The 15,557-nt window shown below is 38.5% G+C and overlaps 1 protein-coding gene across 1 annotated transcript; it reads right to left on the bottom strand.

Annotated features, from left to right (window-relative positions):
- Positions 1-3,294: 3,294 nt before the first annotated feature.
- Positions 3,295-12,684, bottom strand: LOC142401823 (uncharacterized). Its single transcript, XM_075487292.1, has 7 exons — positions 12,459-12,684; positions 10,285-10,461; positions 10,132-10,208; positions 7,534-7,612; positions 6,699-6,812; positions 6,513-6,630; positions 3,295-6,324 (listed from the first exon to the last, which is right to left on the bottom strand). The coding sequence occupies exons 2-7, from the start codon at positions 10,456-10,458 to the stop codon at positions 6,230-6,232; spliced, it is 657 nt and encodes a 218-aa protein (XP_075343407.1). The 5' UTR covers positions 10,459-10,461; positions 12,459-12,684; the 3' UTR covers positions 3,295-6,229.
- Between the last annotated feature and the right edge of the window lie 2,873 nt (positions 12,685-15,557).

Raw genomic sequence — 15,557 nt, 5'->3', positions numbered from 1 at the left:
AGAAGCTATCGTTTTGTTCAGATGCTTTTGTAATGGATGGATGTTTAATTCCCATCTGCACTAAACTAAATAAAGAGCTGATTGCTGTTTATTTTGAAAGTCTTCCAACCAATCTAGTGAAGCTTTTGTTTTTTTCTCAATTTCAGCTCCTTTATTATTTTACATTTTGTTTTACATTGGATTTTGAATCACTTGTTATACTTTTATGGTTAAGATTGTTTTACTGGTGCACACTTATTAAATAAATAAGTAATTCAGTACATTTATATCTGTTTATTTGTTTTTAAGTTAAGTCTGATGTTGCCTTGCACAACAGGATGATCCCAGTCTTTTCCACACAGTTTGATACCATAATTCCGCTGTTTTTCGGTTTCGGCCGATACTAAACCTCAGATATCGGTATCGGAGGTGAAAAAAGCGGATCAGTGCGTCCCTAATTCTTTTAAAATGACAAAAATTCATATTCATATTAATTCGATGGTTAGATTATTTCTGTCCTAAGACGACTTCTTCCTGGTCACATGATCAACAAACTGAAGTCAAATTTAGCCTTTTGCTAGTCTTTGATGTCCAGAACTTGACCTGGATCGGCCTTGCGGTCCCTTTGTGGTCCAGATGCGTCTGTTTTTGGGACCCGAGGGTCTCTGGGGTTTTTTTTGTCCTCTGACCTTCAGCTTCTCTGTAAATAATTGATCAGCGCTCATTCAGACAGAACTGCAGGATTGAAACCCAATACAGGGACTGCAGAGGAGGAAGAGGCGCCCACAGCGCAGCTCCCTGCTGTTAAAGCGCTGGTTCTGTTGGGGTTAAATAAATAGAATTACACGTTTAACGTCTAAACAGCCCCGGACCTCACTTATTTTTAATGCCGTTTTTGTTTAATTGTTATTTTGAGTGACTTTAACCCCTTAACGCCTATTGTCGCATATATGCTACAAACCGTTTGACTCAATCAACCAGCTGAGATAGCATCTTTATTCCCCCAGTGCCGGTTAGTCCATATTCACTACGGACCTAGGAACCTTTATATAAATAAATATGTAAAAAAAATGGGTGAATAAAAAAACATTGTTTTTTTCACTGTTATATTACTGTGTTGTTGTTATCTTATTATTGACCATTATGCCTGGTGTTGCAAATAAGCAACATACCAAAATTTCTATTTATTTTTTGTGCAAAAGTGAAATGAATAATCTCAGCATTATTTACCATCTACTTAAAGGCTAAAACACACACAAAACATTTTTTATATACAGCTATATAAATTCAGGCGTTAAGGGGTTAAATCCTGTTTAATGCCGATGCAAAGCTCTAAGTGGTCCCTGATAACTCTGCATTGATCCTCTCACATTTGTTTAGACTTGATGAATTCATATGAACATGTGCTGTAAGTTTCCCACAATAAATTATTAAATTATTACCTCAGAAAGGCTAAATATATCATCCAGTCAACAGATTACACATTAGTGAGGTCGTTCTGAGATAAACAGGCGACAGCAGCTGTTTGCAGGTTTAGTTCAAATAAAGTCACTCACCTTTTTGTTTCTTTCTTCTCACTCCACCTCTTCCTCTCTGAGGCTTTAATTAGAAAGTGGACAGAGCAAACACGCCAGCCCCTACTCTTCCTTAAGCCCCTCCCCTCTGCTCCCTCCATTATCATCATCATCATCATCAGCTTTGATTCATACCGAGTCCTGAGCTGTGGATACGCTGACAAAAGATGTGTTCACACCATGATGTCGATTGTTATCGGACTCAGAAACACAACTGGTGGTCCGACAGGTGGCAGCTTTAGCTCTCTGCTAGCTGCTTTTTCTCACCTGGATCAGCTGACCCGTGGTTTAAATTGCATTAATAGAACCAAACAAGTTAAGCTAGATAATGTATGCAGCTAGATAACCAGTCCAGGTCAACAAAAATAACAGTTTTATGATGAGAAATCAGTGAAAACTGTGAAATTTCATGAATACCTTCTAAAGAAAATAATATTTTTTTTGTATGTATCGTTGCGCAGCCCTAATTTCTACATTAAAATAATGTGTTGTATATTAGCTTTGTTAGAGAAAGATGATTTATTTTACTGTTGTCCACCTTTTACTTTGCCCAACTTAGCATGGTGTCCAGATACTACAAAATAATACATTTTTCTCTAAATGGTATCAGTTCACACAATTAACAACATTTTATTTTAACAATAAAACTAGAGCTGGGAAACGATTAAAATGTTTAATCTAATTAATCACATGATTTCCCTGATTAATCACGATTAATCGCATTTGTACGCAGAATCCACAAATGAATCCAAAAGTAGCGTATAGCTTTTAGCATTTAGCTTTATTTTAAATGTGCTGCCATATGAATGAAAGTGCCATAACATTTGTTGTGCAAACACACTTTTAACATCAGCATCTTTCTGTAGTTTTTATGTAGAAGCCTCGCTCCACTGTCTGTTTCCTTGAATGACTTGCTGCTATCAGTTGTGTGTTTTGCCTTTAAGTGATATTTTAGACTGGAACTACTACGCTGAGAAGACAATTCAACTTGGCTGTGTTTACAGATGACTTTGGTTCTGTCGACTCCGCCGTCTGGAAGAACTTTATAATGAAAATGGCCGAGTAAAAGTTCCGTACCCTTCTCCAGGTTTGGTGGATCCGCCGATTACTTTCTTTTCCTGTTCCACAGCAGACAGCAGCAGACTTTCACAAAATAAAAGCCTGTGAGCGACAGACTTTTACAAAATAAAAGCCTGTGAGCGACAGACTTTTACAAACTAAAACCTTGAAAAAAATGTTTTTAAAAATTAAAGAAATGTAATTAAAAAAAATAAAACCTGCGTTAATGCCCGATAAAATATTTATTGGCGTTAAATAATTAACAAGTTAAAGCGATAATAACGAGTTAACTCACCCAGCCCTAAATAAAACTAAACTAATAATTTCAACCACCAGAAAACATTGACTTTGGTACCAAACCAGTTAAGACAAGTCATTTTCCTATAAACATCTTTCGGAGCCTCATCCAAAAACCAAAAAACACCAACTAGGATCCCTGGTTAGATGGCAACATATCCCTAGGATGTTTTTGTAATTGTCTTGAATTGGATTGTACCTTTGAAGTGGTTCAGGATGACATTTGTTGTGATTTGGCGCTTTTATAAATCAGCACCCTCTTCCAAATCAAAGGTGTCGAACTTAGTTATCTTCGTGTGGTATGATGTCGAGACATCGAACATCGTAACTTAGGGATACGTAAGCTGAATCTCGTGGGGAAAGAATTGGGAAAACAGTCTCTGAACAATTTTTAATCCTTTATTATGAAACTGCAATGTTTAACGCTGAGACCAATATAATTATTACATGTTCTTGTCTATTCAAACAAGCTTCTTTTAGCAAACATCTCAGGCTAAGTCCGTCTTTTTTTACAGCCTCTATCAGAAACATTGACCGATTTACCCGTTAAACATTGTGTAAATCCATCAGCATTGTCCAGTAAGCCTGGTTCTGACTATTAAATGTTCAACACACTGAAACAAAAACACACACCAAAATGTAACAGAAACAATGTTTTTGCTCTCAGGACATATTTCAGAATGAGTGTGTGCAAATCAAATAACATTTGAAATCTTACATTTTACAAAATATTTCTAAATACTCTTAAAAGTCACAGTGACAAATTAAACAATTATTCAACACTTGAATTAATATTTTCCTTCATATTTGTATCATTTATTGAGGAAACATGCTTTACTTTTGCTCTCAAAAGTAATTTAAATGTGTCTGAATACAAAGAGTCCAACAGACGTTTATGAAAATAGCTAATTTTTTAAATCAGCTTCTTGTCACAGGAACAAAGCTTCGCTAATATTAAATAATTTCTCTATAAACCAAATGTAAGTCGCTGAAATAAAATATTTTTAAAAACTTTTTATCAAAACTCTGCCGTTTAGATGGCGACGTAAAAAACAAGTAGAAAAATCTAAAAATGCGTTCATATATCACCACAAATAGTTAGCAATATTAAGTGGATTATTCCCTTATATTGAAAGTAAACAATGATAACATAATCAGTTATTGTACCTGAAGTCTTGAGTGAAAGAGGAATGTCACCAAATGGTACAAATCTAGTTTTAAATCAATTTAAATTCACCTCACAGACTTTAAAATGTTGGTCCTGTACTCAACTTTTTCAGATTTTGTGTAAAAAGTCACCGATATTTAAAGGTTTTGTTTATTTTTTGGTTTCTACGGATACGGGTTCTTCGGACTCCTGGCTCCACCCCGACTCAGAGTACAAATAAGCAGGAAATTTCAACTGATTTAATATTTTACTTTTACAATGAAACAAGTTTTGGTGAAATTCCCCTTTTCACTTTTCAAGAAAATGATAGAACATAAATCTAGATCTCAAGACATCGGCCATCTTGCTACGCATGCTGTCGGAGTGAGCTGTTCCTTTATTACAATAAACACAATAAAACTTAAATTATATAAGTTAGAGCTCGTAATTTGTTATAGCCAAAGCAGCTTAAATATCCGGTCCAGGCAGATGGTTCCTGGTTCTGGTTCTGATGGAGGTTCCTTCCTGTTCAAAGGGAGTTTTTTCTCCCCACAGTCGCCTCCTCCACGCTCAGGACGGGGGATTGGATCAGGGAGAAGCTTCAGAGCAAGCTATTGGTTTCCTTAGCTTGGCTGCATTTTTAATGGACTGAATTGGACTAATTTGGACTTTGATGATTTAATTAAATCATTAAATTAATTTGATTTTATTAGTTACGATTGTGTGACAATGAACTGGATTGTATCTTTGAAGTGCCGTGACGTCACGTCTGTTGGGAAACCGACTGAACTGAAAACAAGAACATTATTTTAAAGTAAACGAACGTGTTTCTTTAAAATGCGAAGGAAAAAAAAGGAGCCTCAAATTAATGATTTCTGAACAGACTTTGATCCCTAAAACAGATTATGGCCGAACTGCAGCTGGTCTTCCTATCTGAGAAAATCACACTTAGCTGAGCCATTAAAAAATACAGAATAATCCCACCGTAGCCGTCCTGTTGGAACCTTTAAAATCCAGATGAAATATCCTTATTTATACGAACAAATTTAACATAATAAATGGTGTGAATTTGTCTGGTTATGTATCACACTTTAATGTCTGATTTGTGAACAAACTGAGTTCTTGTCCACTTTTAACAATTCGAAGGGCTTTAAAAAAACTCAATAAATATAAATAGAACCGCTCAAACTTCGGAAACGTAGTGTTTCGGATGGATTCGGATTCAAATTTTTCTCTAAATGGTATCAGTTCACAAGATTAAGACCATTTTATTTAAACAATAAAACTAATGATTTCAACCACCAGAAAACATTTACTTAGGTACCAAACCAGTTAAGAAGATGAGTCATTTTCCTAGAAACATCTTTCCGAGCCTCATCCAAAAACCAAAAAACACGAACTTGGAACGTTTTATTCCCACAGCTCAACAGTGTCTCAGTCCCTGGTTAGATGACAACGTTTCCCTAGGATGTTTTTGTAATTATCTTGAATTGGATTGAACCTGAAGTGGTTCGGGATGACATTTGTTGGGTTATTTATCACACTTTAATGTCTGATTTGTGAACAAACTGAGTTCTTGTCCACTTCGAACAATTCGAAGGGGTTTAAAAAAAGTCAATAAATATAAATAGAACCGCTCAAACTTCGTAAACGTAATTTTTCGGATGGATTCGGATTGTTGATGTGTTTGACCGAAGAGGTTTTCGGGGCCTTTGAGGCCGACCACAATGCTGCGTTTGTAGATCTTTCTTTGGTGATTCTGGGCAGAAGAAAGCGTGTGGACGCAGAGACGTCAGAACCTGAGACCGTCATCGCATTTCAGCTGAGAAGGACCCAAAAACATCGACTGAAATAAGCCGTCTTTGAACACGATTTAGAAGGTTGAGAACCGCTGATAACTTCAGACTTATTTACCCATGAAACTCAGAGAAAGCTGGGCTTTTTTGTTGAATTACAGGTTCTCGTGGTCATTTCGTGTTGTGAACGGACCAACTCTCAGGAAAATCTTCTGCCCTTCGTGCTTCTTCAGATCTTCTTCAGACCTGGTCTCAGGTCTCAGGTCTCAGGTCCTGGTCTCAGATCAGGTCCTGGTCTCAGGTCAGGTCCTGGTCTCAGATCAGGTCCTGGTCTCAGATCAGGTCCTGGTCTCAGGTCCTGGTCTCGGGTCCTGGTCTCAGGTCAGGTCCTGGACATCCATCAGCATGGCGTCCTGCTTGGTCCTGAGCTGGTCTCGTACCAGCAGGTGGGCCACGAGTTCCGAGCTCAGAGCTGGAGGAAAAAAAGGAGCATTAGCCCTTTAAGTCATTTGGTGAGTTGTTAGCTTCTTTGTACATTAGCATGCTATGCTATGCTACGTAGCTTTAGACCCAACCCGAACCACTTCATGTGTTATTTGAATGTCGTAAAATGACACCAGAAGCTGGAATGAAAGTTAGCAGCTTTGTTTGGAGCGGTACCGTGAACTTCCTGCTGCAGTGACTTCCTTAAGCTGGCGAGCGTCTGCTCTGAGCGCTCCTGCAGCTCCCGACGCTCCAGATGTTTCCGCTCTGCGACACAGCTGCTGCTGGCCCGGAGCTGCAACACAGAGCAGCTTTCAGAGCCAATCAGGGTTCTCCTCCTGATAACATCTGTTTATCTTTTACCTCTTTCTCCTTTTGTTCTGCCAGCAGTTCGTCTCTCAGCGTCCTCAGAGCTGCGGCCACTTCCTGCTTCAGCCCGGCGGCCTGGCAGCCGTTGGGCCTTGTTCCCATGGGAACCTGATGTGAGGTCAGAGGTCAGGTTTAATCTGATTAATCACATGATTTCCCTGATTAATCACGATTAATCGCATTTGTACGCAGAATCCAAAAATGAATTCAAAAGTAGCGCATAGCTTTTAGCATTTAGTTTTTACAATTTTTTTTTACAAAATAAAAGCCTGTGAGCAACAAACTTTTACAATAATAAAATTAATAATAAAACAGGGGTGGTCGGTGGCGTAGTGGGTTAAGCAGCCGCCCCATGTACAGAGGCTATAGTCCTCGCTGCAGCTGGCCCCGGTTCAAGTCCTGCATCAGACGGCCCTGTGCTGCATGTCGTTCCCCCTCTCTCTGCCCCCTGCTTCCTGTCTCTCTCTTAACTTCCCATTAAAGGCACAAAAGCCCCAAAAAATCATTTTAAAAAAAACTAAATAATCAACGAGTTAACGCGATAATAACGAGTTAACTCGCCCAGCCCTACTTTAAAGTCATAAAAATGGTTGAGACACTCAGAGTTCTACAGGATATATTTCTTAATCCAAATGTTTGGTCCATCTGAGCTTATGTTTAATGAGATCATATCACAGAAACAGAACTCCTGGGACTCCCTCAGCAGGTTGAACCATCTTTTACTCCAACTGAACATTAAAAACATGCTTTCACGTCTCCAACTAAAGCATCTAAAGGATCTAATTGGATGTCATGTTTGTACCGAGCCCGGCCAGCTTCACATAAACACCTTTTTATCGGCTCCCTCCTCCTCTTCGCTGTCGCTGTTGTTGATGAAGCACAGCTGCAGGTTTCTGTGGTTGTGAAATCTGTGAGCAGACAGTTGGTGTTCGGTTAGGGCTGGAAGCCACAGAGCAGCTTTCACTCAACTGTTACATTTCAGACAACATTTCATGACTTTAAAGGTGACAGACGATGTCCTTCTGAGGTCTTATTGGGATGTATGAGGCCGGCTTTGGTTAGTTTAGGCCCAGTGGCTCTCTGTCAGACCTTTACTGAAACAGCTCTAATGCAGCCGTTTCAACTCGGCTGAGCAAGTCAAGCCAACTGGCTCGATGCAGAATTATATCAGCTCGATTCCTTCCAGACCAACAACCCTCCAGCTCTATATACAGATACAGATAGTTCCTCTGTTGATCCCAAAGGGAAACACTTCAGTGTAGCTGTAAGCTAGCAGCTGATGCTAGCAAATAATGCTTTCTCATCAACAGTGATGGACCAAGCCGGATATGTACACAGTAACGTAACACGTAGTAATGCATGTTTAGTGTTAATTTCTGCGTTTAAACCCTTTGGATATATTAACCTCATTAAACAGTTGTACTGGGAGACCTCCATCTTTATCAGAAACATGCCGATAATGTAACGTTAGCACAGCGAGAGTGAGGAGAGGACCGTGTTGTGTTGGAAACGCACCTTATCCACACAGCTGCAGGTTGTAGTTACAGAACGGAACCGTTCAGCTAGAAAGCTTCAGCTAACAAAGTAATGTGGGAACAATAATGTTCATCTTTCAGAAAGTAACAGCAATAACTTAAGCCTGATTCTTACTCGGCGCAAACGCGCAACTGTTCTGGCTCGAGAACCATTAATGACGTCATCAAAAGCTCCAGCCCCTTCACAGTTCCTTCAGCTCATAAGCGCAGTTTGCGCCGAGTATGCGTCACATTTGCAGTTCTCTCCAGACCAGCGGGCGTCACTGTTGAGGAAACAAGCTGAAGAACCGGACGAAGAATAGCATACGAAGAAAGCGTCATCATGTAATAAGTGTCTCACATAACCTACACATAAGATTCATGTTGGCTTATTTTCGCCTTTGCTTATGTCTTTATTGCTGTTTATGCTTCGCCCTACACAAGACCTACAAAAGATCGCCAAACACATTTTGAAGTTACACAAGGGCTTTATTGCTAAATGGAAGGGCACAGTGTTTCAAATAAGAGCAACAATAAATACATAAATGCATTTCCATGTTTTCTTCACCTCCACCACCGACTGCCCCAGATGCCTGCCGATGTCCCCCCAGGAATTCGACACTGCCGTGTTGTCCCAGTGTAACTTCATAGACGTGTCGTACAGATGTTTGTAGAGGCGCACCCTCTCGGTCACCGCGGTCTCTGCAGTGTTCATGTTTCCTTTCACTTGGTCAGCTGTTTCCGGTTGAACTCGCGCGAAGTCAGAAAAAAGTTGCGCGGATTTTTTAGCTTGCGACGGGGGGCGTGGTGGAATTTTGGGTCACGTGACCGTTTGCGCCATTTGCGACCAGCTAGTAAGAATGGGTCAAAGCGAGGTTGCGCCGAGTAAGAATCAGGCTTTAGAAGTTGGTGTACGTCACCTTCATTAGCTAAGCTGTTAGCGTTAGCTGCTGCTAAAGGAGAAAATAACTCCTTAGAAGTTGGTGTACATCACCTTCATTAGCTAAGCTGTTAGCGTTAGCTGCTGCTAAAGGAACAGCAATAACTCCTTAAAAGCTGGTGTACGTCACCTTCATTAGCTAAGCTGTTAGCGTTAGCTGCTGCTAAAGGAACAGTAATAACTCCTTAGAAGCTGGTGTACGTCACCTTCATTAGCTAAGCTGTTAGCGTTAGCTGCTGCTAAAGGAACAGTAATAACTCCTTAGAAGTTGGTGTACGTCACCTTCATTAGCTAAGCTGTTAGCGTTAGCTGCTGCTAAAGGAGAAAATAACTCCTTAGAAGCTGGTGTACGTCACCTTCATTAGCTAAGCTGTTAGCGTTAGCTGCTGCTAAAGGAGAAAACAAATCAATAAATAAACCATAAAAGGAGTTATTTCTCAGATACTTCAATTTCCCTGCTCTGAAGGGTGGGCGGGGCTTAGCCCTGATATATGCTCCCAGGAACAGGAAGGAGTTTTACACAATATGTCACCTTTAAGTGTCTCACATATTCCAAAACATACATGTGGGAAAAAATTATATTTGACAGAAAACTTTTAACAACAAAGTCGTTCGATAGTTCCAAATTCTCAGATTTACTCCCTTTAATTAAAATATTATTCTATCGTAACTTCCATATATTTTCAGAAAGCCTGCATAGTTTATGCTTTTTCAACCATTCAGACATTTAGATCTGGAGATAACTTTTGGTTCCAGTACATGAACACGTGATCGCTCATGGCCCGACAGAATCTTTAAACGCTTTTTAAACAGATGTTTCAGACTCGGTGCAGAACAAATGTTGATTTACTTTTAAACGAGTCAGAATCACATCGTTTTATGGTTCACAAACTTCTCTAATGTTGCTTTAAGTTAAAGAAAAAAACGTAAAAAGTAACATTAGTTGAAATAAAGGTGTAAAAGACTGCGTTACCGTGATGTGACGACAGCGACTCGACTCCTCCTGGCATCTTCCTCCTCTTCCACCTCCATCCTAAGCCCCGCCCCCCTCTGCAGGAGTGCACCACCATCAGAGTTACTCCACATGGGTAAATTAAAGCGGGTTAAACTATTTAAGGCAGCTCACCTTCACCCTTTCCCTCCTCTCCTGCTCCTGCTCCTCCAGCTCAGCGATCCGTTGGCTCAGGTCCTCCCAGTGCATGATGGGAAGGTCCTGGTGGTCCACAGAGGACGCCATCGCAGTGTGAAGGTGAGGCTCCTCCTCCTCCTTCTCCTCGGACGTCTCTTTCTCCTCTTCCATCCTCTTTGTGAACAAACACACGAAATGAACAATAATGAGAACTTTAAATTAAACCTGAAGAATCAATCGGATTGTTTTCACCGGGAATCAGTCATCAATCAGTAACTAAACCAAAGTACTCATGCTTTTACAGCCTCTGTTATCAGTTTAACTGCATAAAAACTAACTTCTGTTACGTAAAGTGCTGTGTAAAAGTCCTGATCAGCTTCAGTTCTTTATGTTTTATATAAAACAGGAAGCAGCTGATTGACTTAAACATGTTCCAACATGAACATAAACCCAGAATCTGAGTAAGAACCAGAGTTAGTTCAGTTCTGAGCAGCTTTAAAGTGAATATCTGCAGATGTTTCCATGGTAACAGCTGCAGAGATTCACTGAAACATGTTCCAACATGAACATAAACCCAGAATCTGAGGCAGAACCAGAGTTAGTTCAGTTCTGAGCAGCTTTAAAGTGAATATCTGCAGATGTTTCCATGGTAACAGCTGCAGAGATTCACTGAAACATGTTCCAACATGAACATAAACCCAGAATCTGAGTCAGAACCAGAGTTAGTTCAGTTCTGAGCAGCTTTAAAGTGAATATCTGCTCTGAGCTGCTTTCTCCTCCAGCACAGCCTGAACCCTCTCAGACGAGCTTTCTGTCCTTTCTTTAAGGAGTCTTCAGGAATAGTTCTCCAGGCTTCTTGAAGGTCCCAAAGCTCTTCTTTGGATGTGGGCTGCTGGGAACAAAGTGCGTAAAGATCCAGTTTAAAACGGCTTCTTTGCTAAATTGGACAAAAACTGGTTCATCCCTTGAGTTAGGAGCCTTTTTCCTGCCTGAATGCTTCACAGCTCAGAGTTAAGTGGCTTAATGAAGAAAAAATACATTCCTCTGAAGATGCTCAGGGAGAAGGACTGGACTGAAGATGAGGGAAGAAGCAGAAACTCAGAGAGCTTCAGGAAGCTGCAGAACTGCTGACCAGGACACTTTAAAGGTCACAGAAATGAGGCTGATCAGAAGTTTTGGAACACGACTGACAATTAATTTCTAAAACTTTAACGCTTTAAATCAATAATCTTCAGTTACTGAATTAATTATGAATTAGTCATGCATGTAAAGTAAAAGTAGCTGTTTGCTTGGACACAAATATAGGAATAATTTATTTAGAATAAATACTGATTATAAATATTTATTATATTTAAAGTTTTGGGGGGATATAAAAAAGTTTTTAGTATTAGTCAAGTATTTTTAGTCACAGCTGACTTAGATGGGCCTTTAAACTCCACAGAGACACATCATTTGTTCCCATTTCTTTAGCTGCATCTGTGAAAAACAGCTTCATAGTTTCAACTTTTTTGTACATTTACGTTAAAACTGCTTTCAGTTACCAAAAGAGTCAAATTAATATAAGAAATTCAGTTTAAAAAAGATCCTAATCCCAAAATAATGAACGTTATCACATCTAAAAGTAGAAAAGTAGGAAAAAAACAGACAATAATAAGAATTATATGTTATTCAACATCAAGAAAAAGTAAATAAGATTCAATTTAAAGCTTAAAAAAGGAATATAAGATATAATCTAATGACTAATTATGGAACAGTTAATATAAATGAAATGATTAAACTGTTTTATGCCACCAGAAATGAATAATCTAGAAGCTCTTTGTGGGTTTTAGACTGGAATTAAGATTTGTTCCCATTTCTTTAGCTGCATGTGTGAAAAACAGCAAAGATAACACAGTGTGACAGACAGAAAACAGGATTTCTGCAGCAACAAGGTGATTCCCAAAGAGCTGTTAGCTGAAAACTATATATATATATATATATATAGATATCTATTTCTATATATAGAGAGATAGATATATATAACTTGGTCTCGTACGTACAAACATGCTTAAATCTGGGCTGGAGCTCTGTAAACTGCCCGGGCTGTGAGCTCCATTGTCCCCGCAGCAGGCTCACACACTGCCCGCATGTTGTTTACCAGCAGCGGGGAGACCTCGGAGAGTTTAACCCACCTCCCAGTCACATTCAGACGGCTCCGGACCTCCCCGACATGTCGCTGACCGTCCGCCCGCGGCTCCCTTCGACCCGCGGGATCCGCTGCGTGGGTCCCCCGCGGCGCGCAACTTCTTTTCACTTTTCAGGCAAACATTGGATAAAAGTGAGTTTGCGAGGAGATTAAAGTGGCTCAGCTTGGTCTGAAGGAAGGCAGCAGCTCCCCTGCTCCTCCTCCCTCTTCCTCAAGCCTTCCGCTCTTCCCACTTTAACCTCTTGACTTCGGAGGTTTATGGAAGTTTTTCTGTGCCGTCAGTTTGAATACGAATTTCTAATGTTGAATTTTTACAGCATCAAAATCAGACTTTGAATTTGAAAAACTAACAGTTTAAAAAAAAATCAATTTCTAAAAACAAAAATCAGTGTAAAAAAATCAACGTAAAAAAAAAAAGGAAAAAAATCGACTCTAAATTTTTATTTTTTTTTACACGGTTGGTTTTTCAAATTCAAAGTCTGATTTTGATGCTGTAAAAATTCTATATTAGAAATTCGTATTCAAACTCTGATGGCAGGCACAGAAAAACTTCCATAGGAGGTTTGACGTTTGGAAGGAAGCGAGACGCTCTGGGCCGAGTTAACGGCTGTAATTCCCTCTAACATCTGTATTAAACACATATAATTGGACATACAGTTTGTGGAACATTTATTCTTCACGTTTACCGTCCTTCCAGCCATAAAGAAATTTAAATTCGGAGCAAATTCAAATGATAGATTGTAGAAATATTGGACTTAGGACAGCGCCACCTCATACTTTTTTAACTTTTATGAATCGTCTTGAAAGACTCTTTACCATAAAACTATAAAAAACATTTAGTTTGCTGAGTAATAAAGATTTACAACTCGCTCCTCAAGTTGTGTCTATTTTCCATCTTTGTAGGCGGCCATCTTGGTTACGTGAGGAGAAAGTCTTAAAATAATTAAACCTGGGATATATTTCTATCCAGATGTTTTGAAAAGTTGGAGAAAACCCTGATAATACCACAGGATTACAGTTCTGTGATGTGTAATTACCTCCCCAGATAAGGGAAATAAAATTGATTCTTTATTTGTTGTCATAAACAAGCTAACAGGAGGATAATCTGGGGCTATAGCTATTCATTCAGACTAGTTTTAGTTTGATGAAAACCCTGATCGAAGGAGAGTGTAGCTTAGTAACCACCCCTTGACATGCCAGAACAGCATCTGCTGGATGTGATAGCTCCAACAAAGGTTACAGCGAGTGTTGTGAGGGTCATATGTGCACCAATGGTCCAAGAGAAAATGCTAAATTGTGCCATGTTTCATGGACATGTGATTGAGCAAGAACAAGTGTGGGATAAAGAAAGCTTTAAGCTGCTCCTGCATTCATCAGGAGATGGAATTTGTTTGTTGTCAACAACTATTAATGTACAATTAACTGTCTTTGGTCAAGTATAAAATCTGATTGCCAGTGCATTTCGTCTCATTGTGTCGGTTTAGCCTAGACACCATTAAAGCCAAACCCAGCAAACAAAGAGCTTCTCCTGGACATCCATTATGATATCTGCGTCTACCGGTTCCCACGACAACGCTCTGTGTACGAATATTATCGGGACAAAACTGAAACCAACAAGGTGTTGTTTGGTCTCGGTGTAATGGAACCTTCTTTTTTCCATCACACATGTAGGGAACATCGGGATTTTGCTAGGTTTTCCATGCTGAGATATGCCAAGTTTTCAGCTAACAGCTCTTTGGAATCACCTTGTTGCTGCAGAAATCCTGTTTTCTGTCTGTCACACTGTGTTATCTTTGCTGTTTTTCACACATGCAGCTAAAGAAATGGGAACAAATCTTAATTCCAGTCTAAAACCCACAAAGAGCTTCTAGATTATTCATTTCTGGTGGCATAAAACAGTTTAATCATTTCATTTATAGTAATTGTTCCATAATTAGGCATTAGATTATATCTTATATTCCTTTTTTAAGCTTTAAATTGAATCTTATTTACTTTTTCCTGACGTTGAATAACATATAATTCTTATTATTGTCTGTTTTTTTCCTACTTTTCTACTTTTAGACGTGATAATGTTCATTTTTTTGGGATTAGGATTTTTTTAAACTGAATTTCTTATATTAATTTGACTCTTTTGGTAACTGAAAGCAGTTTTAAACGTAAACATCAGGATTTTTCTAGGTTTCGTTTGACATACACGTTGTGTTTGGGTTTTAACAAGAATGTCCATAAAATTATCCATTATAACGAAGTCAGTAAATGTATATCGGAATATTATAGATGAAACTATCATAGGGCTATGTCATAACATGATGGTTCGTTGTACAAGTTCTATAAATGCCGGTAATTACAGGGAAATTTGAGTTTTTAGCTACATTTCTAAGATTAGCAATGCGTCACAAAAAAAAGATGATTAAAAAAGCAGCTTTAATGCAGAAAACAGTGAAATATCTTATGTAAATGTATGATTAATGTAGTCAAATCATATTCGTGAAACTTATCCGGTAATATTGTCAGAGATCATCCAGTAATTTTAAACTAATTTTGTTTAGAGAAAAATAAACTATTATTATTATTGTTTATTTATTTATTTTTCTCAATTTTCTCATCACTGTATGGACACTTTAATTCTTACTAGCATTACTACTATCATTATTACTGTTTTTCCCTTTATTTATTTAATTTATTGCATTGTTCATTTATTTAACTTTGCTATCTATACTTATGTTTTATTTTCCTTTACAGCAGTTTGTTGAAAAGAAAACAAATCCAATTCAAGATGTTGTATTTAAATTAATCTTACTTTGTGCTTTCTTGAATAAAAAATATACTTAAAAAAAATAATAATAATTTTTTAAATCTAAATAAATAACTAAGATCGAATGATAAAATAAAGTAAAAATCTCCAAAATAACTGCAGCTGTCAGATAAATATAGGCCCATAAAAATGTCCAGTTATCGTTGTGGAGCTCAGGGGAAGTAACATGGAATTTCTTCAGTTAAGTTCCTCAGATTTGAGCTCACTTGAGTTATTTTGCACCAGATAAGTTGGTGTTTTCACTCTTTAAACTTTAAACTTCATTCTGAA

This window comes from Odontesthes bonariensis, chromosome 16 (assembly GCF_027942865.1).
Source record: "Odontesthes bonariensis isolate fOdoBon6 chromosome 16, fOdoBon6.hap1, whole genome shotgun sequence".
NCBI lineage: Eukaryota > Metazoa > Chordata > Actinopteri > Atheriniformes > Atherinopsidae > Odontesthes > Odontesthes bonariensis.
This window is presented reverse-complemented; position numbering and strand designations above follow the sequence as displayed.

Coding starts and splice junctions, on each gene's coding strand:
- LOC142401823 (XM_075487292.1), bottom strand. CDS start 10,458: ATGGAAGAGGAGAAAGAGACGTCCGAGGAGAAGGAGGAGGAGGAGCCT. Junction 7,613..10,131: donor GTCGCTGTCGTCACATCACG/GTAACGCAGTCT, acceptor GTCTGCTCACAG/ATTTCACAACCACAGAAACC. Junction 6,813..7,533: donor AGGAGGGAGCCGATAAAAAG/GTGTTTATGTGA, acceptor ACCTCACATCAG/GTTCCCATGGGAACAAGGCC.